The 17,473-nt window shown below is 41.7% G+C and overlaps 1 protein-coding gene across 5 annotated transcripts in view; it reads left to right on the top strand.

The window, feature by feature from the left end:
• Nucleotides 1-17,473, top strand: part of TSPAN4 (tetraspanin 4) — a 692,791-nt gene that overhangs the window by 660,398 nt on the left and 14,920 nt on the right. For all 5 annotated transcript variants that reach the window (XM_030560655.1, XM_030560658.1, XM_030560656.1 and 2 more), the window contains one exon: nt 9,345-9,446. In XM_030560655.1, coding sequence (XP_030416515.1) covers nt 9,345-9,446 — 102 coding nt within the window. The remainder of the gene's footprint in view (nt 1-9,344; nt 9,447-17,473) is intronic.

Genomic DNA, 17,473 nt, shown 5'->3' with positions numbered 1-17,473 from the left:
AAGAGACCAGGAGGGGATCAGAGGTGCATTCATCTAGTGACTGACAGTGTACTGTCTTTCAGAGATGATGGAAAACCAATTTAACAACCATTTGCAGTCATTAAATATCATGTGGTATTGTCTTCAAAGAGAAGTGAGTTACCCCAATGTCCTGGCTAATCTCCAGTGGGATTAATTACATTCTTACCTAAATTCACTCTCCAGTCTCTGCTGGAAATGTTCTTTTCTTCTTCCTATACGAAACTGAGGTGCACTTACAAAAAAAAAATTAAAATTAAAAAAAAACAACACATCTTATGCCAACAGAATTTATAGGACCAGGTTCCCAGCTGGTACAAATCTGACTTCAGTGGAGCTACTTGAATTTATTCCAATTAAGGATCTGCCTGATAATATCTCAAAGATGCTTCCACTCACATTATATATGCAATTGTAAACCCTTTTCCCTTGAGAGCAACATCTCAAGCATCGTGGAAATTCTAAACTCCACCAACAGTTATTGTATTATTCCTGATGTAACTGCATTTCAAAGGCTGGTGAAGAGTTTGTAAACTGCTTTGTAAGACACGTTGGGATCTTTGTGGATGAAAGAAGGTTAAAAAATGAAAGTGATTGCTGCTAAATGCACCTTCCCCAGCCCTTGTTTTAACGAAGGAAGCCATTACATAGCTCTTCACTGATAGAAAACAGATATGCTCTTGGAGGGAGTGATGCAATTTTCAGCAATTGAAAATGAATAAACAAATTGAGGATTGTTCAGATGTTTCCTATTATTGCAATAAAACATGGCATTATAATGTGCTGTTGATGACACTGATTTGAAACAAGATACTGCAAGAATAACTTCTGTTCTCCTCATCTCACAACACAAGAATGAGTGGACAGTCAGTGAAACTGAAAGGTGCCATATTCAAAATTGATAAAAGGGAAATACTTTTCCCACATAATACATAAGTCGACAGTGGAACCCATTGCCACAGGATGTCACTGAGCACAATAATATTGCAATATTAATGAGGGATTGAATGTTTTAATGGATACCAGTATCCAGCATTGTTATAATTAATGCAAAAATAAAAGGGGTGGGGTGGGGATGGAAGAAATATAGAATGTTGCCTTAAACCCTGAAACAATCTTTATTGAGGTGAATATTCATGGGGTAGGCAGAATACCTAAATCTGCCTTCTGCAGGGTTTCTTGCACCTTCCTCTGAAACATCTGGTGGTCCATTAGGACCAAAGTTCTGATCTAATCTGGCAGTTCCAGCAGTGCTTGCTGCCCAGGGTAAAAGGAGGCTAACGAAAACTATCTGCAGTACCAGCTTTACTCTGTAGGGAGAAGCACAGAAATAAAGCATGAGATACTCTGGAGCACAGTTGACCGAGTAAAGACTGTATCTAGAGTGTCGTGGCTCAGACTGCATTTGTCAATGTGAACAGGGCAAAGCACAGTGAAATTTCCAGCACAAATAGGGCAGGTGTATGAGGTAGATTGACCTCTCTGGCACACGGGCGGATGATGGATGAGAGAATGTGTGTAATCACTGGACCACATATGAAGGATAAAATGAGAAATGCTGAAACCCTCTGATTTCTAGCAGGAAGATGCAATAGATGAATTTTGAGACCATGGCCTATATATCCAAGGTGGATGAATAGTTCACTTGTTAGTGTTTAGTGTGTGTATTGGGCTAATGGTATCAAGTGGCCCATATTGCAGAAGAATTTGTTGATATGTATGTGTGCTTCCAGGAAAATTATATAAAATAGTTTATCAAAACCATGTTACTGAAGAGCTAAGTTATTAGACCTCTGTTGCCCAAGTCTAAATAATTTCTAATCTAAATATGTATTAACACACACATACAAAAAGTAGCACTCTTGGATAAAGTCTGCCTGTAATATTTGTGCAATGGTTATAAAGTATCTCTAAAATATTGATTTTAGTCTATACAACTCCCAGAACAGTTTAAAAACTCCAGCCACAATACACAAAGCTCTCCAACCAAAATATATCAATCCTTACTTGTAATAAATTGAATTAAAATAGTCACTTGTGAAAACATATTTGTCATAAACTCCTTTCTGCAGATTTATGGTTTCTTATCTGCAACACTCCTCTGTGATAGGGAAGTATAATTATCCTCATTTTACAGATAGAGAATGGAGGTACAGAGAAATAGTGACTTTCCAAGAACAGACACAAAGTCTCAGGGGGTTCCTGTGTTAGTCTGTATCCACGAAAACAACAAGGAGGCCAGTGGCACCTTAAAGACTAACAGATTTATTTGGGCATAAGCTTTCATGGGTAAAAAACCCACTTCTTTAGATGCATCAGGAAGTCTGTAGCATAGCTGAGAGATTGTGGCTCAACAGATCCAAGTTAAACTAGCATCTCAACCACCAAGCCATTCTTTTTCCTGCAAGTTTTCCTAGGATCATCTGTTCTCGCTGCCTCCTTAGTCCTGAAATTCATAAAACAATGCCAAGGTGTCATCATAAATCTTCCTTGGTGTCTAAGGAATGTTGGGTGCTAACAGCATATCAGTGAACTGGTTAGAATTTAGGGACGCATTAAGAAATCTGACGGTGCACGTTTTTCCAGCCAACATGATTCTAAACATGAAGGTACGGCCAGGTAGGAAATGTTATGGAATGAGCTAAAGTCAAGCAATTCACACAGTGAATACTCCAAAACAATAAAAAAAAATTCTGCTCAATACTAGAGACATCTCAAACGTGAACAGAAACAACCACTTCCCCTCCTGTCTCCCACTCGAATCCTATAAGGCATACCATGGAAATGCAGCGTTAAAACCAATGCTACTAACGTACATACTAAGTAAGCAATGGTTAGCGGTCCATAGCACGTTCTCTCATTCCCCACATAGGATCAAATAGCTCCTAAGAACCTGATCCAATTAAATTAATGCAAAGCCTTCCGCTGACCTCACTGGACTTTTTATGAGGCCCTACATGATGTTCATTCTTTTGGCAGATAGGGTAAGGAGGGTTTCAAGAGCCAGAATGTGGTGCAATCCCCAGCACAAAATAAGTCCCTCCCATTTTCATCCTTACATTCAACCCAGATGCTGGGTTAAGTCCTGCCCAATTTAAGGGGAGACTTACCCATCAGTACAATCAATCGCATCTCTCCCTAGCAAGAAAAAGAGCTCGCATGAATGACCTTTTAGATTAGAGACTTTCTGTTTACATTCAGTGTCCCTCTCCATGCTAGCTGTAAAGAATGATTATCAAGGCATGAAATTAAAAGTTTCACCCAGTGGGAAACAATTGGATATATTGTCATTTCCTTACAGCTTCTCCTCCTTTGGTGGGGAGGGAAGGTGGCAGGGAAGCAATCACCAGAAAGGTCAGGAACATTTACTTACCAATATTGAAATGCTGCTTAGCAGCTTTGTCCAGTTTGATAATTGCTGTTTGGGATCTCAGTAATTTGTGGGGGCTGGTGCAATATTTTGTTCATGATGCTGTAGGGAGCAGTGAGGCTTGAAATTAAATTCTCTTTTCAGCCGCAGGTTAGAAACCTGGGGAATGCTGACAGCAAGCTCCTTGGGGACTCTCTCTAAAAGCTTTTCCAGGGACTTTCAGCACTGACTTATGTAACGACAAGCAAGACAACATGGTGACTTAGGAATACCACATGCGGCCCCTGGTGGTCCTGCTCACACATGAAGTGGCAATAGACACTCCCCTCCCCTGCCAGAGAGGCAGGGACAGCAGTATGGGGGTAGCAGGAGGCGTCCTCCCCTCCAAGAGTAACAGCAGAGACTGCTCCCTCTCAGAGAGCCACCTGCTACTTACCCCAGCGCTACAGTATGGCAACTTGGGTGGGAGGGCCAGTAGGCAGGCTTGGTCCTCTGCTTTCTTCTCCTGCCACAGTCTCTTCTATGGGCAAGGTATTGCTCCCAGAGCAGTGGGTCTTGGAGTGAACACCCCATGGAGATGCATGGGGCAGTCCACCAAGCCATCATACAGCTCAACATCCAGGATGACAGAATGAGGTACGAGGGCCTGATGCAGTCATACCCCACATACCTAACCAATGCCAGAATTGTGACTGCAAAGAACTAAGGCCCAGATTTAAGGCTCGTAAATCACTTAGGCCTTGCACTGCTGAGAAGAGCAGTGCTTAAATACCTTTAATCTGTGTCTAAGGGCCTAATCTAAACCCCGTTGAACTTCAGTGGGGTTTGAGTCAGACTTTAAGGCTCTTTAGCACCATTATACCTACATTTTACCAACTTCCGATTACTGTAAAGACTGAGACTAGCTGATTGCTGTGCAAACAGATGCAGCATATTGGTTCACCCTCTTTAGTCCCTGGAGAGCTACTGGTACCTTGTGTTATCTCATCTGGAGCCAGAAGTGGAGATGCAAGGCTCGTCCATGGAGCATTCCCAGTCTCACACCTCATGCCAGAGCAGGAGGTAGACACACTCCAGGTCTTCCTGGGGGAAAAGTCACATTAATTTCAGTGGGACAGGATCTGACCTTAGAGGTCCTAATATGTTGCTGTAGCAAGTGGTTCTCTAACACGGTTTTAAAATAGATTAACCTGGTCCATACCAAACAGGCAAGCCATGTTAGCAGAAAGTGCACTGAAGTCTGATATTATGGATGGACATGGATGGGTAAGATTCCCTTGGATATGGAGCCAAAGCAGTTATTGTAATTCACACTCCAACTTGCCATCTGTGAGAAACTGATGTCTCCTATCCTTTGCGTGATGAATCCCAAAGAGAGGGAATTTGTTTCTATTCTAGTTCCAGGGTAATGGGAGAGTCACCCATCTTGTCCATTTCAGGTAAGAAAACCTCTGGTAGTCCACACTGCTAACAATAGGTGTCTTATTTAAAATCTCTCAACAGGCAAGACAATATTTTATTATGCTTCTTTGCACCTAGTCATTAAATGGAATCATGCATTATGAAAGACATGACCTGCCTAAAGATGAACACAGCAGATTCATGGTGTAGAGTATTTGGTTTGTGTTAGGCATCTATCCTGATTGTTAAAAACCCAGTAAGCTGGTAGCACAGAAACAAACAAGTACAGCTGGCAGACTAGGTGGGAACATTTTCATCAGGGTGGGATGATCTCTTCGCTATTTGTTTTTGGTAAGGTCACTCCTGAACAGCTCAAACTGAAGGCATAACAAGAGGAATATGTAAGAAGTTCAGGGTTGTTTTGAGTACACTGTGAATTTTTTATGTATGTTAAGAGGCAATTAAATTATATATCAAGACATTTTAAATGGTTTCTGGTGTTCTAAAAATATTTTGATGAAGGAAACAAACTTGGTGTTAGCACAAAATGAGTGCCTTCTGGGGATATCTACCGCCTACACTTTCAGAGTGGCATTGTGATTTAGTTACAGAAAGCCCCTTGTCAAAGTCAATGAGAATCACATGACTAGAACCTCAAGCAGACCTTAAACATTTAGGGGAAACATGACTTCAAACCCCAAGAGGCAGGTAATTCACAGAGAAGGCTACAGTGCTCAAGCAAGGTAGTATGTGGTCACACATAGCACAGTTAAAAGTATTATCTTTGTTCAAAGAAACAGCTATCCAACAGATGCTCTGAGGTCAGCAGCTCCTTCTGCCCCAAGCTCATGGCAATAAAATCCATTAATTAATGCAAGATGTTATTTATCAACAATTAATAGACTTGACTTGAATCAGTGCAGCTATGCAAGGCACATAGCCCTTCTTCCTCTGCATGGCTTCTGCATATCTCTGCTGCAGGCACAAGTGGCAGGGAGACCAAGGGCTATGTGCCTAGTACTCCTCTCTCCTGACACAAGTGGACCACAATTTACATTCTGTTCTACAAATGTGATTCTAGTCTAAAAAATAACTCTACAGGAAGAAGCAGCCTTCTTCCTACTTTGTCTCCATAACAAATTTGCCTGAACTCTGGGAGTCAAGTGGGTCCTTTACCTCATGCATCACTGCTACCAAGAGATTCTGCAGATCAAAACTATGCCTGCAAGGAGCAAAGATTAGGCTCTTCTAGGCATTGCTCTGGTGAGGGAAGTCCCTGTGGCTAGCAAAGCATCCACTGGCTGCAGGAAATTGCATCGTTAGAGGTACATCATTGGTATTGTTCTGAGATGGTAGGGGAAAGGACAGTTATATGTATATCAGTGTATGACCAACTGGCCAGAGCCACTATAAATGAACCCTATTACATATTAAGCTGTCTGTCACTAACACTTACTATTAGTTGCACCAACCTAATCAGCTGTGCATACAGAAGAAGAGAATGCTGATGCAGGTGTACTTAGCTAACAGCATTTGACCTACCACTTACCTAGAGTTGCCACCAATCTACAGAACTGTAAGACAGTATCTCCATTTTTTTGGAGAGTGACAAGCAAAAGGAGAGACACACACAGACATGAGATTACATAAAGTGCTTACTTCTCCAATGAAAAGCAAACAGACACTGTCCTCTTAATCCAACAGATAGTGAAAATAATCAATAACACACAATAGGGGTAAATTGGTTGACTGGGGCTAATATTTGGTGCAGTGCACAGGGATTTAGCCACATGATGCCAATTAACCTTAGTGGGCAATGTGCTGTTAAACCCAACCCACCTATGGAGGTGGCCCTGTGACGTCAGGCAGATTCATACAGCTCTTTTTGTCTCCCAACCAGGGAAAAGTGGTAATCTTTCCAAGATGTTTGGGTTTTTTTGCCACTACAAGTTGCACATTAGTGAATCTGTTACATGTAAAATGTTAAGCAGGAATGCATGGGTAAGCAACCTATTATGATAAAATAAGAGCATGTTAAAGCACACCTGGACTAACAAAATATTGCTTCTGATCTTTCAGGCTCTTTATAAATGCTGACTGGGTTATTAAAATGTATTGATCTGAAACAGAGCATGAAGATTACATTTACTAGGGTGGTGTCTGAGTCCCAGTAAAACGGACTATCATGCTGTGCTGCTGAATCACGCAGAATTGATTGAAGAAAAAGAATCTTGGCATTTTGTATTTTCAGGCAAACACCTTGCTCTCTCATTTGACCTGGGCACCCTTGTTCAGATTAGTGGAGATTTGAACTGTAGGATGATATATTGGTCTCTTAATTTTGAAGATTAATTTGTAAAGCCTAAGAATCAATTTCCTAAATATCCCTTCATTTTTCACCTTCAGGATAACAAAGTTGTTTGCCTAGATATCTATCCCCACCCAGACTTTACCCCTCAATTATAGCCCTTCTCCTTTTCATTCCTCCCACCACTGTGAACTATACAGATGGGAGGTAGTTTGTCAACAATTCATTCACCTCATCATCCCTGAAAGAGAATGTTTGAAATGAAATATACACAGGTTGAGAGAGAAGCTACTGTACATCTGGGGTCAGGCTTGGGTTATGGGGGGTTACAGATATCGTTTGCAAGGATGAAAAGACACATACATATTGCATAACCAGCATAGACCCAGACTGGGGTGCTAGAGTTTGTAAGTGTCAGTGGATAAGTGGGCTCGCACCAATCCAACTGATCAGCCACGTTTCCATTCTCCTCCACATAACAATGGCTTCTCCTCCACATAACAGTGGTTCTAGATAAATTAGAGGGAGGGAGGGTAGGCAGAGAACATGAAACCCAAGTTTAATCTAATTCTGAAATGAGGGGTGAGTATCCCCTGCTCCTGCAGATTTATCATTCATGTTGTGTAATTTACTAAATGAATCCCAGATTTATTGACAGTGCTCACCTTTGGAACTCTCCTGTAACTAAGGTACCTGACTAAAATCACGAGCTGCTTACATGCTAAATATAGTAGAGTGCATAGAAGTCACAGCTCAGGATTGTCATATAATATAAAGTATTAACATGGCAATTACAGTGTTGGTAATCAAATATGACTCTCTCCTATAAGCATCATAGTGGCCTTTTATCAGTGGCTCATATTAATATAATGCCTCTTGTGCAGCTAAGTTTGTTTTCATAGAATCAGAGGAGGAAGAGAGGGAACAGAGATCCAAGTATAGCCTCTGCACACAGTGGAGATTTCCTGATGGAGGATGTCCTAGTCTTTTGAGGCCCAATTCCACACTGCCTTGCATGTTATGTATTCGTTTTACTGTTGCTTTATACAGATGTCAACGCTACCAAATCAAAATCCTCCCCTCATGCCTCTGGGAACATTTTAGACCCATTTTGCCCAGGTGCGACTACCCAACTTGCAAGGCCGTGGAGAATCAGGCCCTCAGGATGTGCTGGAGCTAGAGAACCCTTGCAGCCTATGGTAACTAAGAACTAGCTTCACTCAGTCCAGTCCCCTTCAACTGGAAGAATAACTGGGGCCAGAGGGGGAACCTCTAAAGGTCATAGATTGTACTTCCTTTGTCCTGTATGGACTATGACACTGTACATTAGTTGACACTATGCACATGCAGAGTGTTTGATTTTTGCATTCGTGTTCTTCTTGAGAGTCTCAGCAAGGCAGTTAGAGAGCGACTAACTAGAGGCTCTGACCGGCTGTTTCCCCTTCTCAGATAGGATTAAAGCAGACTGGTGGGGCAGAGTATAACTGTGCACTCATCGTGCTATACCTATCCTATGAATAAACAGCCAACTTCAGCTGGAAGGACCATTAATCAGAACCTTTCACTTGTACTACGTCAATATGAATGCATTTATTCAAGAGCACCTCCGCTTAGCAGACTGTATCTCAGTCCCGAGTGTCCGTAATCTTTCTACATTAGAGAGCTATTCCCTACGCCTCTCCATGCTCCTGCATCCCTCTGTGTCAGTCCCACAGCTGCTATAAAGAAAAAGCTGGAGCATGAGAATACGAGACAAGTGCTTGTGCTGACACCATAGGGAGGACACGAGAGAGGCTCAGAAATATTTTTTCTACAGAGAACAAATAGCCAGCTAGAGAGAGAAATGTGTGTGTGTTAGAGGGTGGATGTTATCACTTCTAGGCCTCCGCTGAAGAGTAACTAGAACTAGTTCAGACCTGCTTGCCTTAGGGTTAGCTGAGAGAGAGAGAAGGAAGATGGACCCTGTGTGGTAGGAGGGTCTGTGACAGAAGAAAGGATGGACCATCAAACTGACTCCCCTGTTAGGTATCCACTTAACAGTTGTTATAGAGAGAGGCAGGAACCAGTTCTCTAAGCCACTCAGATACGGAGTAGCATTAGGTGATTAATTCCCAGTGTGAAGCTTCCCCACCCACTTGCTATATCACTGTCACCCTGGCTTCCCAGGGGAATTCATCTGAGAGGTGGCACTCTGAACATTTTAATTTTCAGTGCACTTATATGCAGTGTTATTTGTTCTGTTTTCAGATTGATAAGTATGCTCAGCAGGATCTGAAAAAAGGGCTTCATTTGTATGGGACAGATGGAAATATTGGCCTAACTAATGCATGGAGCATCATTCAAACAGATGTAAGTCTAAAGGTTTTTTGTTTTGTTTTTCCTTTTAATTTATTTCTGGTCTCTTCAGAGGTCTCTTCTGGGATTACACATTCATGTGCTACCAACAACGCCATGTCATTCTTTATTTCTTGTCTGATCCTCCCCCCAAGCTAGACTTTTCCACACCCACAGACAGACCCACCCACCTGGTCACAATACCAGTGGACCCCCTCACCCACACAGTGCTAGTTTCTGCACAGACTCCATTATTCCTTGTTTTGAGTGTGTCCTCTTAACGGACTCTTATAATTATCTTACATCAAGAGCATGTTTGCATCAGTTCCAATGAGGTTTGAACTCAACCTGTAACAAGGTTTAACCCAATGTATAATAGTACAGAGGAGCAGCACATGAAAGCTAATTTGCTTCTGTTTCTCCAAGATGAATGTCATAGGTTCCACCCCCACTCTGAACCTTAGAGTATAGATGTGGGGACCTGCATGTGAACCCCTAAGCTTAATTACTAGCTTAGATCAATATGTTGCCCCACCATCCAAATATGTGAGTCATTTGGAAAACTCTGTCTTCCCCCTCAAAACCTTACCCTCCCTGGGCAGCCTTGAGAGACTCCTCCACCAGTTCCCTGGTGAACACAGATCCAAACCCCTTGGATCTTACAACAAGGAAGAATTACTCATTACCCCCCCCCCGCTTTTTCCCCCACCGATCCCTGGTGAGTCCAGGTCGAATCCCCTTGGATCTAAAAACAAGGAAAAATCAATCAGGTTCTTAAAAAGAAGGTTTTTAATGAAAGAAAAGAAAGGTAAAAGGAAAAAAAAAACCTCTGGGAGACAGTATACAAGCTGATCTCACAGACAACAGATTCAAAACACAGGATGTCCCCCTGGGCAAAAACCTTAGTACACACAAGAATACCCAATTTGATTATCTCCCTAATGCCAAGACAAGTTACAAAAAGAAAATAAACATAAACCTGTTTATTCCCATCCTTAATACTCACTACTCTGATAAGAGGCTGATTCCTTGATCTTTTCCACTCCGGCCAAAACTGAAACTGACCAAGACAAAGGGAACTTCCCTCCTTCCTTTTGAAACATCCTGTCCGCCATTGGTTCCTCTGGTCAGGTGTCAGCTAGGCTAGGTGAACGTCTTAACCTTTTACAGGTAAAAGAGGCATTAACCCTTAACTATCTGTTTATGACAATGAACTAGGAAGGGTTTGCAGTCATTTTCCAGAGGGTGGGACCCCCTATTTATTCTTAACTTCATTTCCCCTTTAGCAGCAACACTATAGCCATACTTCATCATGGAAGGGCCCTGAGGCCATTTCTTCCAAAGTCACTCACGCCACAACTGGATTGTTGTGCAAAAAAGATAGATTGGTAGATGAGCACAGCCATTGTTCTGCCCTGCCTTTCTTCCCCACTCTCTCATGTAGCTCTCCTCCAAATTGTCCTCCTCCCTCATGTAGCTGCTGTATCTTACTGCAGCACTCGCCGAGTGGCCAAAGGGGAGCACCAGCTCCAAGGATATCCCCCCAATTATGTAAGCTATCCAAACTGACAGATAGGATATCACTTTTTTTTCCTTTTGCTATCCAACCAGACTACCCTGTGATAAATCATCCTCTTCACTCTTGACTTTCCTTGGTGGAATCTGGGTTGAAATCTTCAATTATGCCTTTTGGTTTGGTCCCAGTCTAGACTCACAGATGTGTCACCCTGTACAACACAAGTCATAATATATGGTACACTGTTCAGGAAGGACCTCTAGGACTAGAACAATTAAGGATCATTGGCAGGGCCCAGAACTGGGATACCAGAGGATGCTACAGGTTAGAGTTAAAGTGTGTTGTCAATGTCGCAGAGGGACCAAGTTCTAGACACCAGAAGGTGAGACAAATTAGGATGAAGGTGCACTGACAGAGCATCTCAGGAGTGGGATAGCCGGGAGTGCTATGGATTGGCCTTGGCTGAACTGTGTGAGAAAAAGGGTAGAACAACACGAGCAAACAGTCTCTCATTTAGCCAGTGCTTTATATCTCTGGTTTTCGTGAGCACTAAAATTCTCATCCACATTCTGAGGAGGAAAGGTAGAAGAGATAAAAATCAAAGTTGAGTATGTGCAATTTCTAAAAGTTTGCTGCCTGCAATTACAGTACCGAGATCATGAATATCTATATTCCTAAATGTCATATACAATTTCAAGTTGGAATGTTGCGGAACTTTGAAGCCACTCATCTTTAAAAAAAAAATACAATAGAGCAGGCTTCATTGCAATAACCATTTCATTTGCTGTTCATTTTTCCTGGTGGTAACAGCACATATGGAAAATAAATATCATTTCACTCTATTGCTGAGAATAAAATGTTTGCTTACAAACAGTTCACTGATGTGTGATTGGAAAAAAATACTACAAAGAAACAACAGATATGGAAAAAATAGAAATTGATTGTTTTGCCAGTGTGATTTTCCCCTGAATATGTCTTTAGTTTTCTCCTCCCTGATGCCAAGAATTGAATGTGGGAAGGTCATCCTGTTACAGTTACAAAGGTTTCAGTGCTACATATCTGCTATCATTTCACTTTGAGGCTCTATAATGATCAAATAAAGACTGGGTATTAAATGCTCATAAGGTAAATTTATCTTCAGTTGCCAGCAACATTCAGTAGGCAGACTAGACTCTATGAAATACAGTAGAACCTAAGCATTATGAACACCAAAGATATGAACTGACCAGTCAACCACACACCTCATTTGGAACTGGCAGTACACAATCAGGCAGCAGGAGCAACCAAAAAAAAAAAAAGAAAGAAAGAAAGAAAGAAAAAACAAATACGGTACAGTATTATGTTAAACATAAACTACTTCTGCCTAGTTAAGTTTCAAAACTGTATTAAGTCAATGTTCAGTCGTAAACTTTTGAAAGAACAACCATAATGTCTTGTTCAGAGTTATGAAAGTTTCAAAGTTACGAACATCCTCCATTCCCCAGGTGCTTGTAACTCTGAGGTTCTACTATATAAATTAAAGGTTTTAATATTTTTTGTTTTGAAAGGTATTAGACTATTGAGTCTGCTTAATGAATCTAAAAATAATGAGTAAAATGTAAGGAAACCTTGGTGTGTATTTCCCTGGCTAAAGGTTAAACTGGCTGCAGTGAGATTTCAGGAAGTGCTGGGTGTCAAGGCTAGGAGAATGAGTCCTATTTCTTGGCATTATGCAGGGCACAAGCAGTCAAGATTTCTGGGTTATGATGTGATCTTTGGGAGCCCATAAGCTCTGCCTCTACTTCCCCATCTAAAATAGGTGTTTTGAGGCTTAATACTATGTCCAGGTCTGTTGTTCACTCTTTAAAAAAATACTCTGACAAACTGGAGAGAGTTCAGAAAAGAGCTACAGGGATGTTAGAACCCTGGAAAACCTGTTCTACAGTGAGACTAAAGCTCAATCACTTTAGCATCACAAAGAGATGGTTAAGAAATAACTTGTCTTTAAGAGTCTACATGGGGAGAAGGTTTCTGAAAGCAGAGGACTCTTAAATCTACCGGACAAAGGTAAATACCGAGATGCAATGACTGGAAACTGTAGCTAGACAAATCAGAACAGTAGGAATTTTTAACAGTGAAGCTAATTAACAATGGGAACAACTTACCTAAGGAAATGGTTTATTCCCCATCACTTGAAGTCTTTAAAACAAGGCTGGATGTTTTTCTAAAAGGACTGCTCTAGCTTAACGCATAGGGATGAGCTTGATGCAGGAATCACTGGGTGAAATTCTATGGCCTGTGTTATGCAGGAGGTCAGATTAGGTGATCATAATGGTTCCTTCTGACCTTAAGATCTACTGCTGTTTGAAGAGTCTGGAGATCTTCACATGAAAGGTTTATTAGGGCTGGTCTACACTACGGGGGAAAATTGATCTTAGATATGCAACTTCAGCTACGTGAATAACGTAGCTGAAGTCGAAGTATCTAAGATTGAATTCCTCACCGTCCTCACGGCGCGGGATCGATGTCCGCGGCTCCCCCTGTCGATTCCGCAACTCCGTTCGGGTTGGTGGGGTTACGGAATTGATATAAGTTCGTTCGGGGATCGATATATCGCGTCTAGATGAGATGCAATATATCGATCCCCGAGCAATCGATTGCTACCCGCTGATACGGCAGGTAGTGAAGACGTACCCTTAGTTATTGTATTTCAGGAAAGAGCACACAAGATAATAGAAAAATTCAGTCTTGCACAGCAAGACACAACTTGCTGTGCAAGTTGCTCGCTTGCTTGCATGGTAACTGTTACATTGTGTCTGTGCTGTAGTTTTTAAACCTGCACAAGTCTCAGTGCTGGGCAGTAGGGTGGACAATAAAGAGCTCTCCCAGAGCAGTTTTTAGCACTCTGTCTAATTACTTCTCATGCTTATCCTTCACAAATACTTAGGAACAGGCTATTGCAGTGATGCAGCAACAGCAAATCCCAATATAGTTAATTATGTAAAGCACTTTGAAGATTAATAGCATTGTATAAGTGCTAGTCTTTTGTTTGGTTTGTTTTTTCATTCAAGAATAATTATTGCCTTCCTTTCCTAATCAGTAGAGTGTAATCACCTATGAGGGAATTAAGAGTATATAGGGGACTATTGTATGAGAGATCCTGGCTCCGGCATTATGTTTGTATTCCTGTTCCTTAGTGGTTATTGACATAAAAGCCAGCAGAGCTAATCATAGTGCCATATGGGAGACTGGTTCTCAGTACTCCTTTCTCTAGTGGACCCAGTAGAAATCAGTCATTGGACGGGCAATGGGCCATGCACATACATAGATGGAGAACCGCATCCTCAGGGGAAGAAAAAACATATGAGCAATAGCAGGAGCCCTTAATGGAGTTTATCTTCTGTCCCTACTCCCTCCACCCCTACAGTCCCCATCTTTGTGAAAACACCACACTTAGCTTGCATAGAAAGATGGCCTTGTGCTTAAGGCTCTGGACTGGGGACCCTAGCAATTGTGGCTCTGCCACAGTTCATTTTTCCCTCTCTTTGTCTATTTAGGGATGGGATGGTCAATTAGTAGGAGTTTGTACAGCACCTAGCACGAGACCCCCAAACTCAGTTTGGGCCTCTCTATTATACTGTATAGCTCTATACTCTCAATCATTCTGTATAGTGCTATACTTTCTATCATACTTCACAGGAGGAAAAACAATGTAGCCAGAAACAGAATCACATCCAGCAGCTGGTGACCTGGAGTCCCTGACTGATCCCCTATTGGAGAGGAATTTCATCAGGCAAGGAAGATAGTATAGATGAAGTCACCCCTGAAGGGTGATTTTGTTTCTTTCTCAAGTGTGAAAATTGTTATCACTCTTCACATAAATCATTGAGTTCTTTCATCAATGTAGGGAGGAAAAACCCTAGAAAATGTGATGACATTTCTAATAATAATAGGAGATATACCTATCTCCTAGAAGTGGAAGGGACCTTGAAAGGTCATTGAGTCCAGCCCCCTGCCCCAGATCCTTAAGTGGCCGCTCAAGGATTGAACTCACAACCGTGGGTCGAGGAGGCTAATGCTCAAACCACTGAGCCCTCTCTCTGTCTAGGATAGAAAGTGATACTATTTGTGCCATGGTCATTTTGAGTACTTACCCTGTAATAAAGACACATTTTCAGGTGGGAAACCTAGGCAACCCACATGGATGTGTTAAATATGCACATAAATGGCCTGATTTAACAAACACAGGCTAGAGACCCCCAAAATGTGGAACTGATAAGCTTATATTTTTAACTTGAAAAGAGAGCTGGTGCTAGTGAAAGGTGACCTGGACAGCTTTGGAGCCTGAAGTACTTTGTTAATCCATCGGAAATGAGCAGCACTGGCAGCAAGAATGCTCTTTTCTCCACTGCCTTGTATCTTGTGTTAAACATAGGTACAAGAGTGTATAATTACACCATATCAGAATAGTGGCATTTTAGATCCTCTATGAATGACAACACTGGGGGCTGAGCAATGGCCAATCCCTCCTATCCCACCTCTAGGGTGAGATGTTAGGTCATTTACTCTTAATCAATCCGTGACTGGTCTGTTCAGATTGCCAATAAAGAGATCAGCTTTGGCAATTCCTCTTGAGACACATCCACTGGCACCAGGACAGAGAACATATACCTGGAATCTACCTGGATTGCAGTAAGGGCATTTGGTACAGTTCAACATGGGAAATTATTAGTTAAATTGGAGAAGATGGGGATTAGTATGAGAACTGAAAGGTGAGTAAGGAACTGGTTAGAGAGGAAACTATAATGGGTCATACTGAAAGGTGAACTGTCAGGCTGGAGGAAGGTTACTAGTGGAGTTCCACAGGGATCAGTCTTGGAACCACTCATTTAACATTTTCATTAATGACCTTGGCGCAGAAAGTAAAATTTGTGGCTGGAACAAAGTTGGAGGCATTGCCAATATGGAGGAGGACTGGAATATCATACAAGAAGATCTGGATGATATTGAAAACCAGAGTAATAGAAATGGGATGAAATTTAATACTGCGAAGTGCAAGGTCATGCACTTAGGGATTAGGGATTAACAACAAAAATTTTTGCTATAAACTGGGGATTTATCAGTTGGACGTGACATAGGAGGAGAAAGACCTAGGTGTATGGGTTGACCACAGGATGACTCTGAGATGTGAATGTGCAGCAGCTGTGAAAACTGCTAATGCAGTCCTAGGATGCATCAGGCAAGGTGTTTCCAGTAGAGACAGGAAAGTGTTAGTACCATTCTATAAGACACTGGTGAGACCTCACCTAAAATACTATATGCAGTTCTGGTCTCCCATGTTTAAGAAAGAATAATTCAAGCTGAAACAGGTACAGAGAAGGGATCCTAGGATGAGCTGAGGAATGGAAAATGTGCCTTATAAGAGGAGAATCAAAAAGCTTGGCTTGTTTAGTCTAACCAAAAGAAGGCTATGGGGAGATAGGATTGCTTTCTGTAAATACATCAGAGGGATGAGTACCAGGGAAGAAGAGGAGTTAAGTTAAGCACCAATGGGACATAAGAACAAATGGATATAAACTTACCATCAACAAGTTTAGGCTTGAAATTAGACAAAGGTTTCTAAGCATCAGAGGAGTGTAGTTTTGGAACAGCCTTCCCAGGGGAGCAGTGGGGGGCGAAAAGCCTAACTGGCTTCAAGACTGAGCTTGATAAGTTTATGGAGGGGATGGTATGATGAGACTGCCTATAATGGCATGTAGCTGATCTGCAACTGCTAGCAGCAAATGTCTCCTGACAGGACACTAGATGGGGAGGGCTCTGAGTTACTATACACTTGCCCACGTGTTCAGGATCTAACTGATCACCATATTTGGGGTTAAGAAGGAATTTTCCCCCAGGTCAGACTGGCAGAAACCCTGCAGGTTTTTCATCTTCCTCTGCAGTATGGGTCACTTGTAGGTTTAAACTAGTATAAATGGTGGATTCTCTGTAACTTGAAGTCTTTAAACCATGATTTGAGGACTGCAGTAACTCAGCCAGAGGTTATGGATCTATTACAAGAGTGGGTGAGTGAGGTTCTGTGGCCTGCAAAGTGCAGGGAAGGACTTACATATTAGGACATGATGCACTACATAGATTTATATAGTTATTTGAATAAACATGACTTAAATCCCACTAATTTAGGACTCCTGTCTGAGCTGAGGTCAGTGGAGTTACAGGTGCAAAACCATCAGGTGATTAGAATTGGGAATTGATTTTTAAAATACAATTTTATACCCAACATCTTTGCGATCAAGATCTGAGCACTTTTGTTTGACCACCTTGTAAGTACTTAGGTAAAGTATTTGAGAAATATGTGGAAAAAAGCAAGAGGAACCAAGTTCTGCTCAGTTTTACTCGTGTACATCCAAAATAATACCATGCATTTCAATTTACACCAGTGTAACTCAGACAGAATTTGACTCTTACGTATTTTTTTTCCATGTGATTGAGCCCAGTTTAGATTCAAAACCAACTTCTGGATACTGCCACGGTAATCCGGACCATC

This window comes from Gopherus evgoodei, chromosome 4 (assembly GCF_007399415.2).
Source record: "Gopherus evgoodei ecotype Sinaloan lineage chromosome 4, rGopEvg1_v1.p, whole genome shotgun sequence".
In the NCBI taxonomy this organism is placed as follows: Eukaryota; Metazoa; Chordata; order Testudines; family Testudinidae; genus Gopherus; species Gopherus evgoodei.
The sequence above is the reverse complement of the archived record's forward strand: the minus strand, read 5'-3'. Positions and strand labels throughout refer to the sequence as shown.